The 20,062-nt window shown below is 36.1% G+C and overlaps 1 protein-coding gene across 1 annotated transcript in view; it reads right to left on the bottom strand.

Moving 5' to 3' along the window:
- Positions 1-20,062, bottom strand: part of MYO16 (myosin XVI) — a 270,411-nt gene that overhangs the window by 86,072 nt on the left and 164,277 nt on the right. Inside the window, exons 21-23 of the mRNA XM_032442003.1 lie at positions 18,712-18,784; positions 11,174-11,326; positions 10,379-10,579 (exon numbers count right to left, since the gene is read on the bottom strand). Of these exons, the coding sequence (XP_032297894.1) occupies positions 10,379-10,579; positions 11,174-11,326; positions 18,712-18,784 (427 nt within the window). The remainder of the gene's footprint in view (positions 1-10,378; positions 10,580-11,173; positions 11,327-18,711; positions 18,785-20,062) is intronic.

Below are 20,062 nucleotides of genomic sequence, written 5' to 3'. Positions count from 1 at the left end.
CTCTGAGCACAATTTTAAAAATCAACTGTGCTACCCAAGCTCTGTTTTGAAAACTAGATTAAATACAAATGATGGGATTTATCTCACCTTATGTGAGTATGGGTGAGTACAACTCAGGTACACATGACTTCTGTATATATGCAGGAAAAAGGTATAATATACTATGACTCATCTGCCCTATTTTTCAGTGGGATGCATTCCATCCTAGCAAGTGCTTATTCCCAACCACTATGAATGTAGATTAGATGGCCAGCCCTGATATGCACGTCTCCAGATGCAGCTGAGGGCACTTAGCTAAATGAAACTCAGAGTCTAATGGCTAAAATCCTTCAATACACCTAAATTCCAACAACAAGCCATGATGATGCCCAGCCTTTATCTGACTGGTCTGCAGAAGAAAGCAAGGAATGGACTTACTAGACTTACGTTCAGCACCAAGAGAGAGTTAAGTGTCTAAGTCAAACACTATTTTGAACAGAAAATGCTCTAGAACTAGTAAGTACCTTAGATAAGTACCTACTTCCATCTAGAATTGCAGTTGCTTAACTCGGCATTGTAGAAAGATGTCTACTGCCAACCAGAACAGGGTTGCCCACAACTCCTTCTTACAACCACTCTTTCCAAGTGAAAGAGTGAACCAACTTTTTGTCATTTATTCCTGTTGTTTTTCTTTATTTATTTATTTAATAAGGTCAACAATTGTGTTTACTAATATTATAGATGCTGCTCTTCAGAAAACAAGACAGAAACACCCAATTCAAAAGAGAGATCCAAGGCAACCTAGCTACAAAACTTAGAGCTTCTTCAACGCCTGCTACCTTACTAGCAACCAAAACGGCACACTTTGCCGTTTTGCTAAACCTACATAGTGGATTTCAGTACCTCTGCTGCATTTCCTTCTGCTGACTGAGGTGGGAACTTAATTTCATAGAACATAGAACAATCATAGAATCACCAAGGTTGGAAAAGACCTCCACGATCATCTAGTCCAACCATCCATCTACCACCAATACTTCCCCACAAAACCATGTCCCTTAGTACAACATCTAAATGTTTCTTGATCACTTACCACACAATGCAATTTTGTTAGCTCAAGAGGACAGGCTGTTTCACACAGAGAGAAACTGTTTCTCCACTTTATGTTGAGACCTGGCATAATACTAGTAACATCTCTAAAATTTTTCTGGATCATATTCTGTTAATTTAGAATTCTGTGCGGTATGTACACACAGCTTTAAATTAGGAAAGGTTTTCCTCCTCATCCTTCAAACTCTAACATCACCCTTATCCTGGGAGCTTGGTGTACTTATTCATGTCCCCTGAGGTTCAGGCTATGACAGTACCCTAAACCAGTACTTCCCATTTCTCAGATGAAAGCTCTCATCATTAGACTACCACACAAAGAATAAGCACAACTTCATAACTTTCTGAATGAAAGGGAAAAATTACTTATTTCTGAAAAACACCAAGTGTTTATCATGGGGATAGCAGAAGAACAGCAAGTTAATTCACATGGTTTAGAAACAAACACTGGCTTGCACAATAGTGGAATCAAAAGAGAATTTTAAAGTTAAACAGGAAAAAAAAAACACCAAAAACTTATTGACAGTAGTATCACCAGGAGTAGGCAGATACTGTTGAGAACTTCTTAAAATAATTTGTTTTTCTTTACCTTGGGACCACGTTTTTACCTAAAATCTGTTCTAAATTTCTTATTGAATCTATGTCCCTTAGGTATTTGGGGAATTATTATCCCTGTATATTTAATAAAACTGTAAATTTATAATAAAGATAAGTAACACTAATCAGTTCATTAATTTTCTTTTCCATTGGGTCATTTGACAATTATGTAATGCTGTCTTACTCATGAAAAAGATTATATGACTTATTGTGTGTATAATCTGTTATACTTAGCAATTGTCAGATGATGTAATTAGTACAGCATCTACAATGGAAAAAGTATAACAATGGATTACATTAATTTCCACGACATATAATATTTTAACTGCATCTCATAAGAGCATACAACATAGTAAACTATTAGTGTAATTTAAGTACATTATTAAATGTTTTCAGTGTACTTAAACTAAATGTTCTATGATACTGGTCCTTAAAAGATAATTAACAGAACTTATTTGACAAATTCATAATGCCAGTTCCTAATTGAGCATCTTAGGCTTTGACTAAATTAGGAGAAGAGAATTACTATTGATGGGAAGAGTAGGTAAGTATAGCAGTGGGAGATAATACATTATGATTAAATGTCTACATTGAAATGGAGAAGGTTCAGTACTGGGAGCAGTATAATACATCACCAGCTTCCAGGACTATATTCATGAGACATCTCTCATAACATATAAAATGCATAAATGTTAACAGGATTCCCTTTCACAAAGACATTGCTAACTCTCTGAAACTCTTCCCATAGTAAACTGGTAAATTAACTCAATGCCTAAGGACATGAAAAGTGACTCAGTGAAATGGCACTCCAAAGTTCAGTATTTGTTAGTTCCACAAAGGAGAAAAAGAAGGCCTCTCTACAACACCTATTTTGTTAGTATTATCCTAGCCCCCCCAGAGTCAATAATCTACAGTCATTGTGCCTAAAGCACCTGTATTTCCCTCACTTTTTCCAATTGGTTTTCTGAAGTAAACTTGGCCAAAACTCCACAGTAATTAGTGCTCAGGCCCAGCGCATAGCTATTTTGGGGAGAAAAATCCCAAACAAACGTTACATGATTCAGGTAGGAATTGTGCACTAGCTTACCTCATGGTTCTGGTATTATAAATCATATCCCTTATTCCCACTTCCATTTACTGTAACTGTTTGTTCTTTCTTGCGCTATACAATGAACATTTCAGAGTAAACTAAAGGTGATCAAAGGTAACAAGATATTCAGATAATATCTGAACCACTTGTTTTTATTATAAAGAGTGCACAGTTCAATGCTGTGTTTTGCTTCAGTAAAATATTAAAAAAAAAGAAAGGGATTGGATTTGCTTCCCTACTTAAGATCAGAAAGGAAGAGAGTTTAAATTAAGCATAATGGTAGTGGGGAGGTCAAAAAATCATTTAGTCCTGGACAGCCTCCCATGAGCTTCCCTCTGCTTGCTATGGAGCTCTGGCTCTGTAAGATGTATCTCATCTTTGGGTTAATACCTCTTGACAGACATTTCCTCTCTGAGCGTCTGTTTCTAGAGCTCATTAATATTTTTGGCATCCCCAACACTCTGTGGAAAGGAGTTTCACTAGTTACTTGCTGTGGAAAAAAAGGAAAAGAACAAAAAAAAAAAAAAAAAAAAGAGAGAGAGAGAGAGAGAGAAAAGGAAAAGAACAAAAAAAAAAGAGAGAGAGAGAGAGAAAAAAAAGAAACAAAAAAGGAAGAAAGAGAAGGGGAAGAAGAAGGGGAATGGGGTGGTGGAGGGGAGGGGAGGGGAGGGAAAATTCCTTCTGCTTGTTTCAGACCTGCTTTCTGGTCATTTAAATCAGTGTGCCTAGTTTTAATGTCATAAGAAAAAGCAGATAAGAATTAGAGATAAAAAACAACAGCCAGAAGACAGAAGGCTGATACACCAAATGTCCACGGAGAAATGCACAGCCCTTTTATTGTCTAACATACTCTCACCTCTTCACTTATTCAATTATCTTCATTCCACAGAACTTTATACCTTCTCTGAGAAATATGACTTCTGAGATGAAGCATCCCCAATTGTATCAGCATGATTCTGACAAGAGATTTTATTTAAGCTTACCGCATTTCCCAAAATTCTTTATTAATAGGGCCATCTTCACACATACTCTTCATTAATTTCTTCAATTATTTTTTGCTTTCATATCTTGTGCTAAGCCAAAAAGTATACATGGCTAATGGAAGATTTTAAAAGCTAAGAAAATGCTACCTAAATGTTACATTCATTTGGCTGCATCCATAATTAAAAGCGAAAATATTACAATTTTAATAATGAAATTCACAGTTTTTTATGAATCCTTATAAGAAGATGATCAGTTTATATAAATATTCTTGAGAATATGTTCACAGTTGGTTTCAGTGAACAGAAGGATCACCTGCGGTTGCTACTTTTCTGACAGCACTTAAATGCTAGTGATAGAATTTAAGAACTTGAACCTACTGTTTTTATTAGAGTTTCTGGGCCTCTCAGAACAAGTTTTGTTAAGCAATGAGTAAATACTTTTAAAACATTCCTTAAAGTCTTATTCTAATATTCAGATATAAATAGTAGAGTAAAAACAGAAGATATTTAGAAAGCAAAGGGGAAGGATTTTTTTAACTTTTTTTTCATTAAGGTGAGCCTGTAAATGAGTGTCCAAACTCAAGCCTACTTAAGGAAAGAGAAAATGGATGGAGGGAGGGAAGAAGGAGAGAGAAAGAAAGAAAGAAAGAAAGAGAGGAGAAAATATATAACTATCTTGTCTGTGTGAAAAAGCGAATCTTTGTCAAATAACCTTTATAGGCTTTGGTATAGCTTAGACGAGACTGATTTGATTGTTATGTCTGGGGATTCAGCCTGGGGAAAAAATAGAGAAAATGAAAGCATCCTTATTGATTAATCCATCTCCTTTTGTTTTTTGATTTAGAGGTTCAGTTTCAGAGTCTGCCTGGGATATATAAGACATTTCAGAGACAACTGCATTGGTGAAGGTGAGCTGACAGCTGAAAGGTATTTTTGAAATGTGCATTGCTGAGAAATGGCACAGACATTGATCTGCACTTAAAGGACATTATGTGCACTCCTTTATAGAGCAAAGAAGTTGGTCTTTTGTTCTGAACAATTTATTACGGTACTAAAAGTCAAAACAGTGGCAAGGAAACAGTGACAAGGGGTTTACCAGATTAGTTGATGCAAGCACAAATTTAAACTGCATAAGGCTTAAATCATGACACATTATTCAGATTACAAGAACAATGAAATTGCTCATTACCTCATACGATGGTATGTTAAAAATCACTGTAGGTAAAGCTGTGTCTCTTGGCATTGTGCTAAGATAATACATTTCTGTTTTCCTTATTAGCATATTGATTCTTCCCTTAAAATAATAATATTAGTATTATCACCAATTTTGAGTTGCAAAGAAAAGTTCAGTAATGGAATGTTATTCTTCAAAAATTATGGCTATCAGTAAGGCTGAGATTTCAGAAGCGTATTCACATGAAGCTCTATATTACAGGAGAACCCACAGTGCAAATATTAATGTTATCAGGAAAAGTATCTAGAAATTCAGTATTACACATTTTCAGTAGTTTCAGCTGATGATTAAATGCATTGATCAATCGCACCCACAGAACACCTATTTCCTCCAGGCAGTCAGGGCCATTGAGAAGCAGCAGGGAATACCTACGTTTACACCAAGCAGCAGAAACAAAGCAATAACCTATACAAGCAGATTTTTTACAGAAGAGATCAGACTGCCAGTGTTCAGGGCAATGTGTGAAACAACTTTCAGATAAAGGCTTCCAGTAGAATTTTTTTTTAGCCTTATAAAACCTAAATCATTATTTTCTAACTGCTGCCTGAACTGAACAGATAAGCATTTGTCTTAGAGCACTTGGATACCAAGACATTAAATGGCTCTTAGAAGAGACTTGCAATACATCAAGGCATTGTAGGATTCTCTTCAGCTGCAAAATTAAAGCTAGGAGATAAAGTAAAATACTTGATGTTATCAAGCACTCTTATTCTCAGTAGCCTTTGCTAAGCATGTCATCACAGAGTTAACTACTGTATCTTAGTGCTCTTGTGGATAAAAGCAGATTCAGTGTTGTGCAGGCATAAGAGTAAAATTCAAGAGAAATGAGGAAAGATTTATTTGCTTCCTTACACAGGATGGTTCTGTCACATTTGTGTAATACAGTATTCTCTCTTGGCTTTCAGTGAAAAATCTCACATATTCACTGATCTCTTCTGTGTGCAGAAGCTTACTTCTGCATGTTGCTTTTCTTTTCTATTCTACTTTTTCCATTCCAAAGCAGTCAAGAGCATATGAAAAAAACAACTAAGGTCCCTCCGAATGGTATCATACAGAGAGATTTTCTTAAAACATTTTTCCCTAGAAAATCAAGCATGGATTCCAAATTCTTTGGTGTTGTTTTCCCTTACACATTACTCAGTCTCTTCCCCCATACTCCTCCCTGGATTCCTTTTGATTCCAGGCCTTTCCAGTCCATTATCTCTTCTTTTTTTAGTACTGCCTGTTCTGAAACAATATAAGGCTAATTAGGCTCAGAACAGTATAGTATCTGCAGTCCTTGGGAAAGCTACTGAGAATAAAGAAAAAGGGAACAGGTGATACCTCACAGTGTATAACAGTAATCAATCAAAAATATGTGATAGTGGAAAACAAAGAGAACTTTCCTATGACTATCCTGAGATAAAATGCTGAGATATCAACATGTCAGAGGACTTCAAGATTGCACAGACACATCTGTGTCAGTTATAACTTCCTCATAATATAAGGCTAGAGATACTGGTTTTGCTCACAAAAGGCTGTTGGTCATCTCAAATACAAAATGGAAGGTCATTTCAGTAAGGCAGCACTTTTAAAAGCTGCTTTTTCCAATATAACTGCACATGTGAATTGCTTAAATAGCTACTGTAATGGTAGATATCTGAGTTAATATGTGAGAACCCAGTTCTTTCTGGACTTAGAACTATATACATAACCTGTTGAAAAGGAGCCTACATCAGATCCAATTTGGAACATTAACTTTTTTTTTTTGCTACAGATGACACAGTTTCACATGACTGTGAACTACACAGCAGTTAAAAGTTTTCTTACCAAGGGAAATCAGGCTGCCTGCCTTCACCTTCTGTTGAACATTAAGCCTGCATTCAGTGTTACTTCCACAAACAGCAGCCTAGAGCCATCCCTCGAATACAAATGATTAAGACTAGAAGTGAAGAATTTCAACTACCTACCACATTTTACTGGTAAGTCTTTTTCTACCCTCTGGGTCTGATTCATCTTTCAGCTATACTCATGTAAATAATGAGAATCTTTACCATGCTAAAGGTGTTAAAAACAGAGAAAAATTGTTATAAGTGAGAATAAAATCAGCTCCCTCGTTGGTTGTGAATTTGGGGATTTTTGAAGGTAATGATACAGAGGAAGACTGCTTCGTACCAAACTCATTTAAACTCATTTAATTGCTATCAGACTACAAAAATGAGTACCAAAACATGTCAAACTGTACTGTCACTTCATATATGAAATTCTTATTTTTGAGTGCCAATAAAACTTGGTGTATTTAAAGTCAGATCTACTTACAAATTTCATTAAACATAAATCACAAATAACTTACATAAAATATGTACAACACGTATTAATAGTGCAATCTCAAAAATAGCAGTTTTAAAAACTTGATAGTTTAAAATTCAACTTAGGAAAATGTACTCATCAATAAATAAATACAGGAAAATAATTATTTAGTGGAACAGAGCTTTCATCAGATTTTATGTAAATTTCTATCATAAATCCCTGGAAATTTCAACCAATGATAGCTCAATAAGAATTCTGTGACATAAGTACAAGTGTCTTTAAAGATCTTGCTCAGTCACTATTAAAGTAGGGGCTGTTAAGCATTCTCACAAGAACTCTTCTCTTTTGGCTTGGACATGAGCATTTTAATGGCATATGGTTGCAAAGTACAACCTGACAGTCTGGCATAGTTCCTAGGCCAATGTAAACTGAAGGATCTCCACTGACTTCAAAAGAATGTGTGAATTTATATTACTTGGAGAGCCATCTATTTATTCATAATTTTAGATCAAATGTCATTACTATTATTAGAAAAGGTCAAACCAAGAGTCTATGTAATAAAAGAAAAAAATGTAAACAACCATGCAAGGATAAAACACACATTAATGAAAAGTGTACTCTGGACTACTCAAGGTTTTAACTTCAGAACCAGGCACCTGAAACTTCAATGTTAAAAAATGTTCCTATCCAGTCCTTCTTTATATAATAAGACAAACTTCTTTCATTTTTAAGAAATGCGCTCATTGATGCGATTGTGATATTAATACGGTTGCCTTGCTGCTGCTTTCTTATCTGTTTTCTGGTCTATGGAAGCTCTTTTAGAACTGCCTTGGCAAGTCTGGATAATCACAACACAACTTTGTGAAAATATATTTACCTAAGAACTACAGAACAGATTTGTAAAGGAATTCAGACATCTGGTACCCTCTGTCAGCTCTTTGCTTTAAGTGCTAATAAATTTCACAAAACATTCACTGCGCTGTTATCTAACTCTGTCCCAGTAGCAGAGGTATTCAAACCACTTACCTTCAGCAAATAATTTGGGCCTAAGTAGAAGGCCTCACGATGGAAGTAGAGCCTCCACAGAGCTATTCAGAGTATTTAGGTTAAGAATTTAAGTACTGCCCAAATACTCTTTATCCTTTCCATAATGACTGCAGTTCTATCATTGGCCAGGAACAAATTTGCCTGCATCAGAACACTGCTGATGCCTAGTGAGAGCCACAAAATAGACCTTTCTATATGTGTTTCTATATATTGCTGCAAAAGACAAATCTGGTCAAAAAAGCCTGAGCATGCATAGCCCAATTTCTCATCTCTCTGGACAGCTCAGGAGACATGATGTTTCCTAGAGATATCACAGAGCCAGAAAGTCTTTTTTTGGAGGCAAGTCTTGAACTTATCTCCCAAAGAGTACCCACGGCCAATAGTCAGCTGAATGTTCAGTAACATAAATCTGTTCCGCCGAAATACTTGTCACAGTAGAAAGTGTTATCCAGTGGAATACCTTTAGCAACACAGATGAGAGCTATTTTTCTTTTTTTCATCCTCTCAAGCACAAAGAGCTCCCTCCATCCAAACTGATATTTTAGCAGCATACTGGAAAATCTCCCAACATTTGCTACATGGAAAATCACATGAAGAAAAAGGTTGCTCTAACAGCAGAAATACTGTTACACTTGGTTTTAGCATTGTAGTATGCATTAAAATCAAAAGACTTTATTATAATTGCGCTGTTTCTTGCTCACTGAAATCAACTCTTCTGTTAGGTAAAGAGAGGAACACCTAGGTGTCAGTTGTTTGTTTGAGCTGAAGCACATGCAGTGTGTGCATGTGGCTTCTGAAGTGATTACTTAAGAGGTCACACAGCACCACTGTGTCATGAAAAAGCCAGATTCTGCAGGATTTCCTGAGTTCTTGGGTTTTTAAAGTCACCTAATATGTAAAGTCATCAACCAATAGCAAGTACATTCATATTTATGAACAACACAGTGCATGTGATCACAATGTTGTGAATCCTACACACATCAGCTGAACACAGATTCTCAGCTTGGCAAGCAGAAAGCTTGTATGGGATTCCATCAGTGAGGAGACAGCTCATGGAATCTTAAGACCTGGAGAGTGTGGAAGGACACAGAACAGATGTCCGTTCAGATGTAAGGACTGATTCCTGCAACTTTCAGTTTACCTTCTCACTCAATTTAAGTGGAATTAAAAGTAAAATAAAACTGACAACCCCGATTTATTATGCCCCTGCCACGTTATTAGCTTATTTCAATTACTGTACTTAGAACAGAGAGAAGAGGCAGCACATCACACTAACTAGAGAAGGGCCATTCTGTCAGATCTAAGAAAAAAAATTACCATCCACTTAAACATATAACTATTTTGCTTGATTATGATCACAGGCCATTGTGGAGAGAATGTGAAAAGTAGAGAGTGTTGGAAAGAAAATGGTAAAAGGCCTATCTATCAAAACTGATTGTGCTTTTGCCATGAATGCTGAAAAACATTCATCTTGTTTCACAGACAGATTCAGTGGCACAGCATGTTCTGAGATTTCAGTTTAAAAAAAAAAAATAGAGAGAGAAAGAGTTATTTTAGTTATGATTACCAACAAAAAATGCATTTTTATTTTATTTTATTTTTTTTATTTTTATTTTTTTTTTCAGACCAGATTCATACTGGTATTGATGGTACCTATAAATACAGCACAGGATCTACAAAGAACCTACACTGTTCTGAAATAACTTCAGAAAGCAAAGTAAAATCCAACTAAAAGGGCATTAAACATTTATGCCAAGATATCACAATCTCCCCTCTTCCTCATAAGCAATGAAGACACAATTTAGGAGCTGGAATTACGCAGACACAATCCTGCTAAAAAAAAGCCTGCTCAACACCTACCTATCCTGTAACACTACTAGAAAACACCACAGGAGTGTTTAGCAATTCTATACACGCATTGCATTGATACTAAGCTGTCACCTGAAAATTCATCATTAGAAAGTGAATTGTAATTTACAATCAGATGTTGGACAGCCCTTGCAGAATTTACTCTTTTTCATGAACTGTGCATAACCAGTCATTCCAAGAACTTACCCTGCCAGCATAATGCATAACAGTGAAGGTAGAGCCCTGTTCCTTTGGTGCAAGGTTTCCATTTCCATCTTTTGTGGAGGAATACACTGTATTTGTGTCTGATGTATCCAGGTAAGACTGAATCCGCTTAGAAAGACTCTGTTCCACTGACCAATTAGATTGGCTTTCTTCATCTAGCATTGACAAAAAGCCTGATGGCTTCTGAAATGAAAAATAGACTTTTCTGTTTTCATGCAACAGAATTTGTTGCTTGTGAAATAAAACAGCTTGTAATTTGGCAGGAGAAACATGTAACGCAACATCTTATAGCAAGAAAAGGAAAAAAAAAAAACAACAATATGAATATTCTGTTAAGTCTCAAAAAGATAACTCTGCAATAAACATAGGGAATAATATTTCATTTGTCAAAAATGATAATCATTGCTGACTGTTTAGGAAACTCACTGGGCCATGCTCTTTTTCAGAAACAAGCTCCAGGCACCAAGAAAACTGCCAAACACACAGCAGAGACTGGTCAGTACTATAGTTGCATCCAGGACACAGCACAATACACAGACATTACATGTGAATTCGTGTGGGCAATGACTTTTTGTTGCATCTTCAACCCTTGACTCTTACAAAGCTGTTAGCCCTCAAGCTTTAAGAGCAGTTATAATGGCCCTCTCTGTGATTCCCTTAGGCCCACAACTTTCTCAACAGATTCATAAATCAGAAAATACAGTAAAGCACTGTATTAATTCAAGATGTGGAGTATGTATACAAATACAAATGATACAAAGTGAATATGAAGACTACCTGAAAAAAAAAATCCAAGGCTGCAGTATGGTTTCCAGGAGAATACACAGTTTCTATGGTAACTCCTTCTTGTACACATTCTGTTTGCTCTTGTAGGAAAAGCACTTCATTGATATACTGATGTATCTTCTCATTGGTCATATTGACACACAGCTATTGCAAAACAAAGAAAACATGAGGATTAGAAGTCTACTGGATAATTAACTGGTGTAGGGTTTACTGTGCATTTAATATCAAATCTGATGAAATGTCATTTCACAACATATTACCTCTCTGTAGACCACTGATTAGGAAGGCCCCAGGGAAATATACTTTTTAACAGCTATTAGTATTAAATTGGGAATAAACATTTTTCTGTTTGCACAGATCATTGTGAATTCCTCATAAGAATCATCAAATACCACCCCTAACAAACAGTGCAAATTTATTCTAATTCCATTGATTGAAGCAGAACAACTTTAAGTATAAACTATTATGCTCAATATTCTGCTGCTGTATATATTCAGAAAGACTACACAGATGCAACGTGCTTTTTGAAAAAATATCTCCATATTTGCTTAAGATCCTGATTATGTACATATTTTAGTACTAGCAAATATGTTGAAACCCTGCTTACACATAGCAGAGCACTGAAAGAGCTCACTGGGCTTTGTTCAAATAGGTCACTTAAAATGTCGAGGAATACATTACTAGGTTACTCTCTCTGTTTTATTGATATACTAAGGGAAAGTTGGCAAGAAGACAGTCTTCAATAGAGAAGTTCAAAGTCTCTGGAGATAAATATTATAAAAAAGCTCCCAAATATTTTCTTTGATTGCCTTTTAAAAGTCGTAGTAACACCTTTCTAAAATAAAGACTTTAACACAAATCTTGCTTCCAATTACAAACAGGTGAGGGTTGAATCAGCTTATTTTGGGACCTTTTCTACTTTATTCAAAGTTCATAATGTTCAAAGAACTTCAATAACTTTGTCGAATATATCTTAAACTATTTTATTTATATTAAAATGGAGATTTTGGTGGGAAATTCTAAAATCTCCTTCAATGGTGCATTAACTATCACTACAAAATTAAGAAAACAGAGACTCTTAGATGGTTGGAAGACACTTTATATGAGGAATGATGCAAGGAACAACTGCACAAAGTTTCTTTCAATGTTAAATCAGTCACATATTTGTTTTGGCCAGAAACTATACCTTCCATGAACAAACTATAAAAACAATTCTACCAGAAAGTCATGTTAAAAAAATAGGAAATATTTAGATCAAGCATAAGTTGCTTTAAAAAAGCTTAAAAAGCAGGTAAGGGAAAAGAAAATGAGAAAAGAATAATAGTTGCCTGAATTTTCCATCAATTCCTCATACTAGAATAGCCACCTTGCACCTGTTCTACAGTGAAGTAGGCTACTGTTAGTAACTATAAGAAGAAATAGAAGAAACACATTTTGTAACCAAATGCCCATTACTTATTGTCTTTACCAACACAGAGAAGTGCAGACTAAAGACAGCTTCAAAGAATACTACTGTTTTGCTTTTCTAAAAGCAGGATTTTTTTTTTGTCTTATTTTGTTACCAATGAAAGCATAAAGTTGATTTGTATTATTTAATTGATTACGGAAAGAAACAGCTTTTTAAATTTTATGTCAGGCAAATATATGCTTTGCCACTTGCTTTCCAAATTCAAATTCTAGTTCCAAAATCTTTTTAGAAGACTCTCAACATTATTTTAGAAAGTATATGTAACATTACAAGCTTGTACTTCACAGGGAATGTAAGGCTTTGACATGGCACATGCCATGTGTATCTATATTTGCAAGTGAGATCTTTAGAGAGCCATTTAATTTTACCATTAATTAACTTTACCCTAATAGAAGCTGACTAAATCCACATAAAGTTATAAACACTGCTCTATCTAGCAGTGGATGAGAGCAGCAGTTCTGAAGAACAAGCACCAGGAGAGCAGCCAACGGCTGTTGAGACTCAAAACACTCTCAACATCTCTTTCCCCATTTCAGTGTTTTATACATCCCACAGGAAAAAGATGATAAACTGAAGGCTTTAAATTAAACCCTTGAAACAGGTTGCTGTAACAATTAAAGCAGCTGAAATGTAGAAATTTGATGAAAATAAACACGGCTACCTTTGCTAACTCATCTTCTTTTGGTCTGTCATATGATGTTTATAAAACAATAACATGTTTTCTGTCCAAATATATGAAAAAATGAGAAATTCACATGTACTTAATTTTCACCCATGCAAATATAGCAGTAATGACTTTTTACCTAAAATAAATGTTGCGGGAATACCTCTAAGCATTGTATGCTTGCTTAACTTTACAGTTGCTCAGCATTACCAATGATGCTTGTCATTAAATATGCTTAAACTACTCTTTGCTTGAATTTAATTGGCTCCATTGTATGTCTCTTCAGCAGAAACCTTCTGTTCTGCCTTCCTTTCTAATCCTAACTGACTGTCATGTGTAGGTGCAAAAAAAACCCACATAATTTATGTGTCAGAATCTTCATTAGAAAGTACTTCTAGGATATTACAAGAACATGAAAGAAAACAAAAGGGTCAAGTTAAAGTCTTTACACAAACTGAACCTGAAGTAGCATGCAAATTGTACTATGTGAAAAAACAGAGTGGCATTTGGTAAAACTGATAGATTTTCACCACATTAGCTTGACCTCTCTCCCTTTATCACATTTGTCCGGTTAGTACTATGAAGCATACTCAAAATTAAAATTAAGGAAGAAAATTATACTCTGCTCCAAAGACAGAAAAGCACCCATCATTAACATTTTTGGGGTATTTTGGTTTGTTTTTGTTTCCTTGCTCATTTCTTTGAAGGAATCTTAACTTAAACATTCACACCACTTTTTCCCTCCTACTTCTGGTCAGCAGTACTGCTGTAATGGGATGTAAAGGGGTGCTGCTGTGAAAAGGCAAGAAACCAGTTAAGAAAAGACCTTGGGCAGCATTTCACCTATCACAAATGGAATATGTCCGGGAGTTTAAATTTTTAGATAAAGGATTTTATTTTCAGCCTCAACGTGTCTACTGTTAAAGAAGGGAAAAAAAAAAAAAAAAAGAAAAAAAAAAAAAAAGAAAGAATATTTTAATGTTGGGTACACTGTGAGCACACTGAGGTAGCCAACTTTAAAAAAGACTAACACTGATTTTCCAGTGGCTTTCTGGAGCACCAGGCAGGTAACAGCATCCTGTCCAAATGAAACAAATGTGAGCAGAATGAAAAAAGTACAAAGAGGAACAGCACAGGGAACAAGGGTACAATGTGAGAAAAGCCACAAGAAGTGAAAGATTCTCCGAAAATGGGTCAGGGAATGAATTATAGCACAGGGTTGTCAGGTCCCTGAGGGTACTAATTCTTATGATCTCGCAGTTTCCTCTGGGCCCCTCCCTGTGTCCATGTCCTGTCCCTGCCCTAGAGGCCCCATGGCAGTGTCAGTTTCCAGATATGTCTCTCACTGCTCCTGATGGGACCCCAGCCCTGTCTTACTACTTGCTGCCTCGCTACTGGTGATGATCCCAGTTACTGAGCCTGGCTCTGCTCACTATGACCAGACCTTGTGTGATGGTACCCATTATGGTCGGCATGGCCAGTTTCCTGGTACCAACAGGGCAGCTGGCTCTCACTATTCTCAGATAGGGATATTAAAACCTTCCTGTGCATGGAGGCTAGCTGGACCACATTCTTATTCTTCGGGACAGGTAAAACCAAATAAGATTTTTTTTTCCACATAAAATTAGATATTGTAATGCATTTCAGATTGTCTGAATGCAGACAATTGCATACTGACCTCCCTGACTGAGACTGTAATGACCGCAGGAAAGTTAATTAATGTAACTTTTACCTATTCATGTCCATCTGTCTCTGTAACAGGCAACATAAACTGTCATTTAGATAGCCAGAAAAAGGCTAATGGATGAGGAAAAGTAATTTATTTTAAAAAATATTTCATTATGACTGCTTTGGCTAGAGAAGGTGACATGGCAAAATCAAATGAATTCTCAGCAAAGTGACTTAAAAATAATTTTAAAGACCTACTAAACCTAGTAAAAAATGCAGGCAAATAGCTGTGTTCTCTGAACACAGCTGGGCTGTACAAGCTCTTCTGCCTCACTGTAGTGACTCTGAAGTGAATTCTTGAGTGGAGAAGGCAACGCACTGTGCTCCAGGAGCCAGCTGACCACTGTGATAAGAAAAATACAGCACCGAGCTGCCACAGGAGACACATTTCTCTACTACCATACACACTTTAATAGGCATAGAGTTGCATAAGAGTCAAGAGACACTTGACTGTTTCAGTTCTGACTCAGATAAATCACACTTCCTATAGAAGGGAAGCTACACAGGAGGTAGCAAAAGACCATGCAAGAGCTAAATACCTTTCTTAGCAAAAGTTAAATGTCTTTTCAGTTTATCAGTTGACTTAGTCAAGAGAGAGGAAACATTCTACTAGAGCCCCTTTTACTTAACTGCATGATTGGTTTTTTATATTCCACAACTACAGACCTTTATTACTCTGAATTTACACATGGGAAAGAAGTGCTACTCTTTCTACTTTGCCATCTGGTTCTTCTGATATAATAGACATAGAAAGAATTAGGGGAAAATGGTGCAGACAACTTCGTCCACCTTCTCTCCTGCTTACTGCTTATATTCATTTGCCATGAGTTTATTTGTGTTCTCTTGCAGCCAGAGAACACAGTGCCATAATGGTTTAAGAACATAGCAGCAATCCTTATCTGCACTATTTGGAGTTGTGCTGTGATGGACCATGGATAAGATCTAACCTACCTTTAAACATTATCAGACAAGCAGCAGACATTTTCTACTTTTAAAGACGTGCAAATTAAACAGAAAACAATTACAGTTCCTCTCAAACAAGGGTCCTAAGAAAACACTGAAAACAGACATTGCTATTTTTCATGCAGCACTCATGTTTCCTGAAATGATCACAACACATCTGACTGTAGAATAAAAGAATGGTCTCAGCTGGAGGGGACCTTTGGAGATTATCTGGTCCAACCTACCTGCTCAACCAGGGCTACCTAGAACAGGATGTCGAGATGGTTTTAAGTTTCTCCAAAGAGGACACTTTATCAGCTCTCCGGGCACCATCACCCACACAGCTCATAAGAGCTTCCTGGGCTTCAGAGGGAGCCTCCTATGGCCCAGTCTGTTTACACGGCCTTTTGTCTTGGCACTGGGCACCACTGAGAAAAGTCTGGCTCCAACTTTGGCTCTTTGTAGGCTTATTGAAATGTTCTATTCGAAAGTCTATCAACTGACCTGATTTGAGTCACCAGAAACATTCACATATCTTGGAACATCCCCAGATTGCAGCAATCAGAGGTTTTTATTCCTTCTTGAAAAAATATTACAACTATTTTCATGAGAGCGGACAAACAGAATGCCTTGCCTTACACTAATTTGAAAGCAAAGGTTAATCTCTGCCAAATTACTTTTGTAATGCCATTTTAAAATATGTTAATCTAAATGTAATGAAAAAATAATTTTTACAGCTCCTACACTGTTCATCTGCTAGGCCCACTTACTGGTAATGTTCTGCAATCACAGGCCTTGACACTGGATGTGTTTGCAGACATGATGCAATGCTTTGCATGAGGACCATATCTGGGCTGCAAGCCGGTTTATCAACAGAGATAACGAGCCCAGGCAGGATACTGAGCTAGGCTAGACTGCTGCATAGCTCCTGAGTGCAGGCAGTTTGGGGTAAGTGTGTCTGTGTGATTACATTCTGCCATGTGGAAATACAATCTGCTTCTGTTTGCTGATACTGCAACCTATCACTTCAGGAATCTGATGTGTTAACCACACTACAGAGTTGATATGAAAATGAACTTTGTAATTCCCTCACCACTATTCTGTCTTTTAAGGAATGTAATTCACTAGTTTCTGACATAATGACCTACACTATTACTCAGTATTACTCAATAAAACCCACTCAGTCCAAGTGGGGGGACAGTCAGTGTCTCCTGATACCTACTTGTTTATTAAAAAACACAATAATAATTCAAAGTCAACTTTGATATTACCATGTTTACTGCAAAGAAATACCCAAACTACTTCTACTAATTTTCCAATTGGGGTCATCTCAAGCATCTTCTGCAGTTTCTAAGCAGAAAATGATTTATCTTTGAAAGCAGAATTCATGGTATTTTTTGTGATATCAGTCACAGAAATTGTATGTATTTAACAACAGAAAATGCAGAAAAGAGTCAGTGGAAAAAAAACAAAACAAAAAAAAAACAAAACAGCAAGTCTCAAGGTGCACTCTTCTGAGACTCCTCTAAAATGTCTGGAATATTTTATCCTTGTTATTAGGTTTTATGGAATTAGTTTTGAGTGTGGACATATCCTCACTCCATCAATATGCTTTCTATTTTTCATTTTATATTTTCCCCCAAAGAAGATATTCTCACTCAGTAAATTGCTATGTTTACTGGCAATCATCTTCAGGCCAGCAAAGCTTTCAAGCTAGGCAGAACTGTAACAGCAAATACAGTTTTGTGTGAGGGGAGCTGGAAATATGTTATTGTATTTTTAAATGTTACATTGAAGACAAAGGTAAGCTCACATTTTTGGTTCACTCAGACTTTTAGAAAACACATCCCTGTAAATATGCTACACATACTGAACTAATGTGGCATGATGACATGAGAAAGTTGAGCCATAAAGCAATGGATTAACTGAGATAAAGGGGAAAATTCTGATTTCAAGAAATAATAGGTCCTTTGTTTTCTTCTTCCTATTGCACTGATTTTCTTCTGCTGTGTAACAGAATGAATGAACAACAGAACAAAAACTTACACATTTCTTTCAGCATGTAGTATAATGTCTTCTGGAATGTGCACTTGACAAGAACTTTGGTGATCAGAGAGTAGTGTTAACGGCAAGCAAACAGTTCCTCAGTTTTCATAAAACATTTCATGTTCAAAAGGATTTTTAGGCATTAATTGAGCTGAAGTTTAATTTGTTTAAACGATTTGTTAAAAATTTGTTTAAAAAATGGGTGTAATTCAACTTTTTAAAAAGTCCTACGCTGAAAAGTCACAGAGATGAATTTGCCAGTAACAGCACTTTGAAAAATGGAGCGTTTTCATTCTTTTCTTTTTTTCTGTGAGGAATCTGAAGACCTTTTGGTCTTTATCCCAATCTAGTCTATTGTCCTACTCAGTGACCCAGCTGAAGGATCGCTTTCACAAGCATGAAAATAGACAACACTGAATATTTTCCTCAGGTTGCCTTTCAATGCTGATACTACCTCTCTTTCAAATCATTATGATAGATGTTTACCAGATTCTTTTAAAATGATCAAAAAATCTGTAACTCAGCAAAGCCTGAGTTTTAATTCAAATACAAACATGCACATTTCCACCTTGAAATTTATTTTCTGATCAAAACATTTGTTTTGGCTAAAAAAGAATATTTATCTTTGTGGACAACTGACAGTTATAGTGAATTCAGAAAAGAAAAAAAAAAGCTACTTACCTGTTCAAAAGTATTCCTTTGAAATTCTTCAAATCCAAAAATATCCAGTATCCCAATTTCAAATATCCGGTCGCTGAAAAAAAAAAAAACAAAAAAAAACCCACCACATATTATAGTTAATAAGAATTCAAGCAAGATAATTATGTATTTTCTGTTCTTGACAGAAGTATTTCTGCTCTGGCATGAAAATGGCCTTGCTATTAAAAAAAAAAGTTTGAATCACACATGCAGACTATACATACAATTGAATAAAAATTCTACCCACCAATCTCTCACATCACACATAAATAAAGGATTGAGATCGCTTTAGCATCTGTCTTCAAAAAAAACAAACAAACAAACAAACAAACAAAAAAAAACCCACAAAACAAAATAAAAAGAAGATAAATAAATGCTTAGCTTCTTTAAAATCCATTTTCTAAAGGTGTAGGTATCAATTCACTCAGGTTAGGAATAGCCAGTGAAGGGAAGTTTCTAAATTGTCCGGATACACTCAGTCACCCTTTTCAGTTTCTATTTCCTCAACATCCAAAACTGCCTCTACTGAATGCACATCAAGGGAAAGCCATTAAGTCAAAGTCCCCTGTGTCAGCATCAAGCAGACACTCTGAGCTCCAGCTGCACAAGAGGTTATATCTTCAATGAGAAAGAACAGTGAGTATTTCAGCATGAAGAGGACAGACATTTCTTCTCTGTATACTTAAAAAAATACCTTTTGGCTGTGCCTCTTATTTGCCATACACCATTGCCTACATCAAGAAAAGGGCTTTATTTTTGCCCAGTGAGGACTAGGGAAGGTAGTCAACTAGGATTTGGACAGGGAGAATGGGAAATGGGTAAAGAAGCTATTACTCTCCTCTAACTTGGGACTAAGTCATTATCATCCAGATCTGGAGGAGAACTTAAGCTTTTACAGGGAGAAAAATGAATGTTTGGGATACCCTATTGCTTGCTTTGGAAGAATTTGAGAACTTTATGCAACAGCCCTGGGAAGTCTGAGTTTTTTATTCATTTAATCATTAAAGAGAGAAAACCTGTCAAAAGCAAGTTGTAATTTGGCTAGTGTGAATTTCTTCAGGATGAAGTAATCACTAAGTAAAATGAAAGGCTTCCCATTATAGCCAATAGCTGTCATGGGGAGGAGAAAATAGAAAAGGAAAAATCTTTACATTCATGAGAAAGGTAGTGGATGCTTTCTAAAGCAGATGAGCTTTCCTTTCTCTTTTACAGCATAATTTGTAAATGTAAATATAATATGTAAATGCATGCAGATAATATTGCAGTGTTCTGTTTCTGAGATCTACTTCCACATTTTTCCTCCATGTTCCATATTTCCACTCTGTTTAGATTT

This window comes from Coturnix japonica, chromosome 1 (assembly GCF_001577835.2).
Source record: "Coturnix japonica isolate 7356 chromosome 1, Coturnix japonica 2.1, whole genome shotgun sequence".
NCBI lineage: Eukaryota > Metazoa > Chordata > Aves > Galliformes > Phasianidae > Coturnix > Coturnix japonica.
The sequence above is the reverse complement of the archived record's forward strand: the minus strand, read 5'-3'. Positions and strand labels throughout refer to the sequence as shown.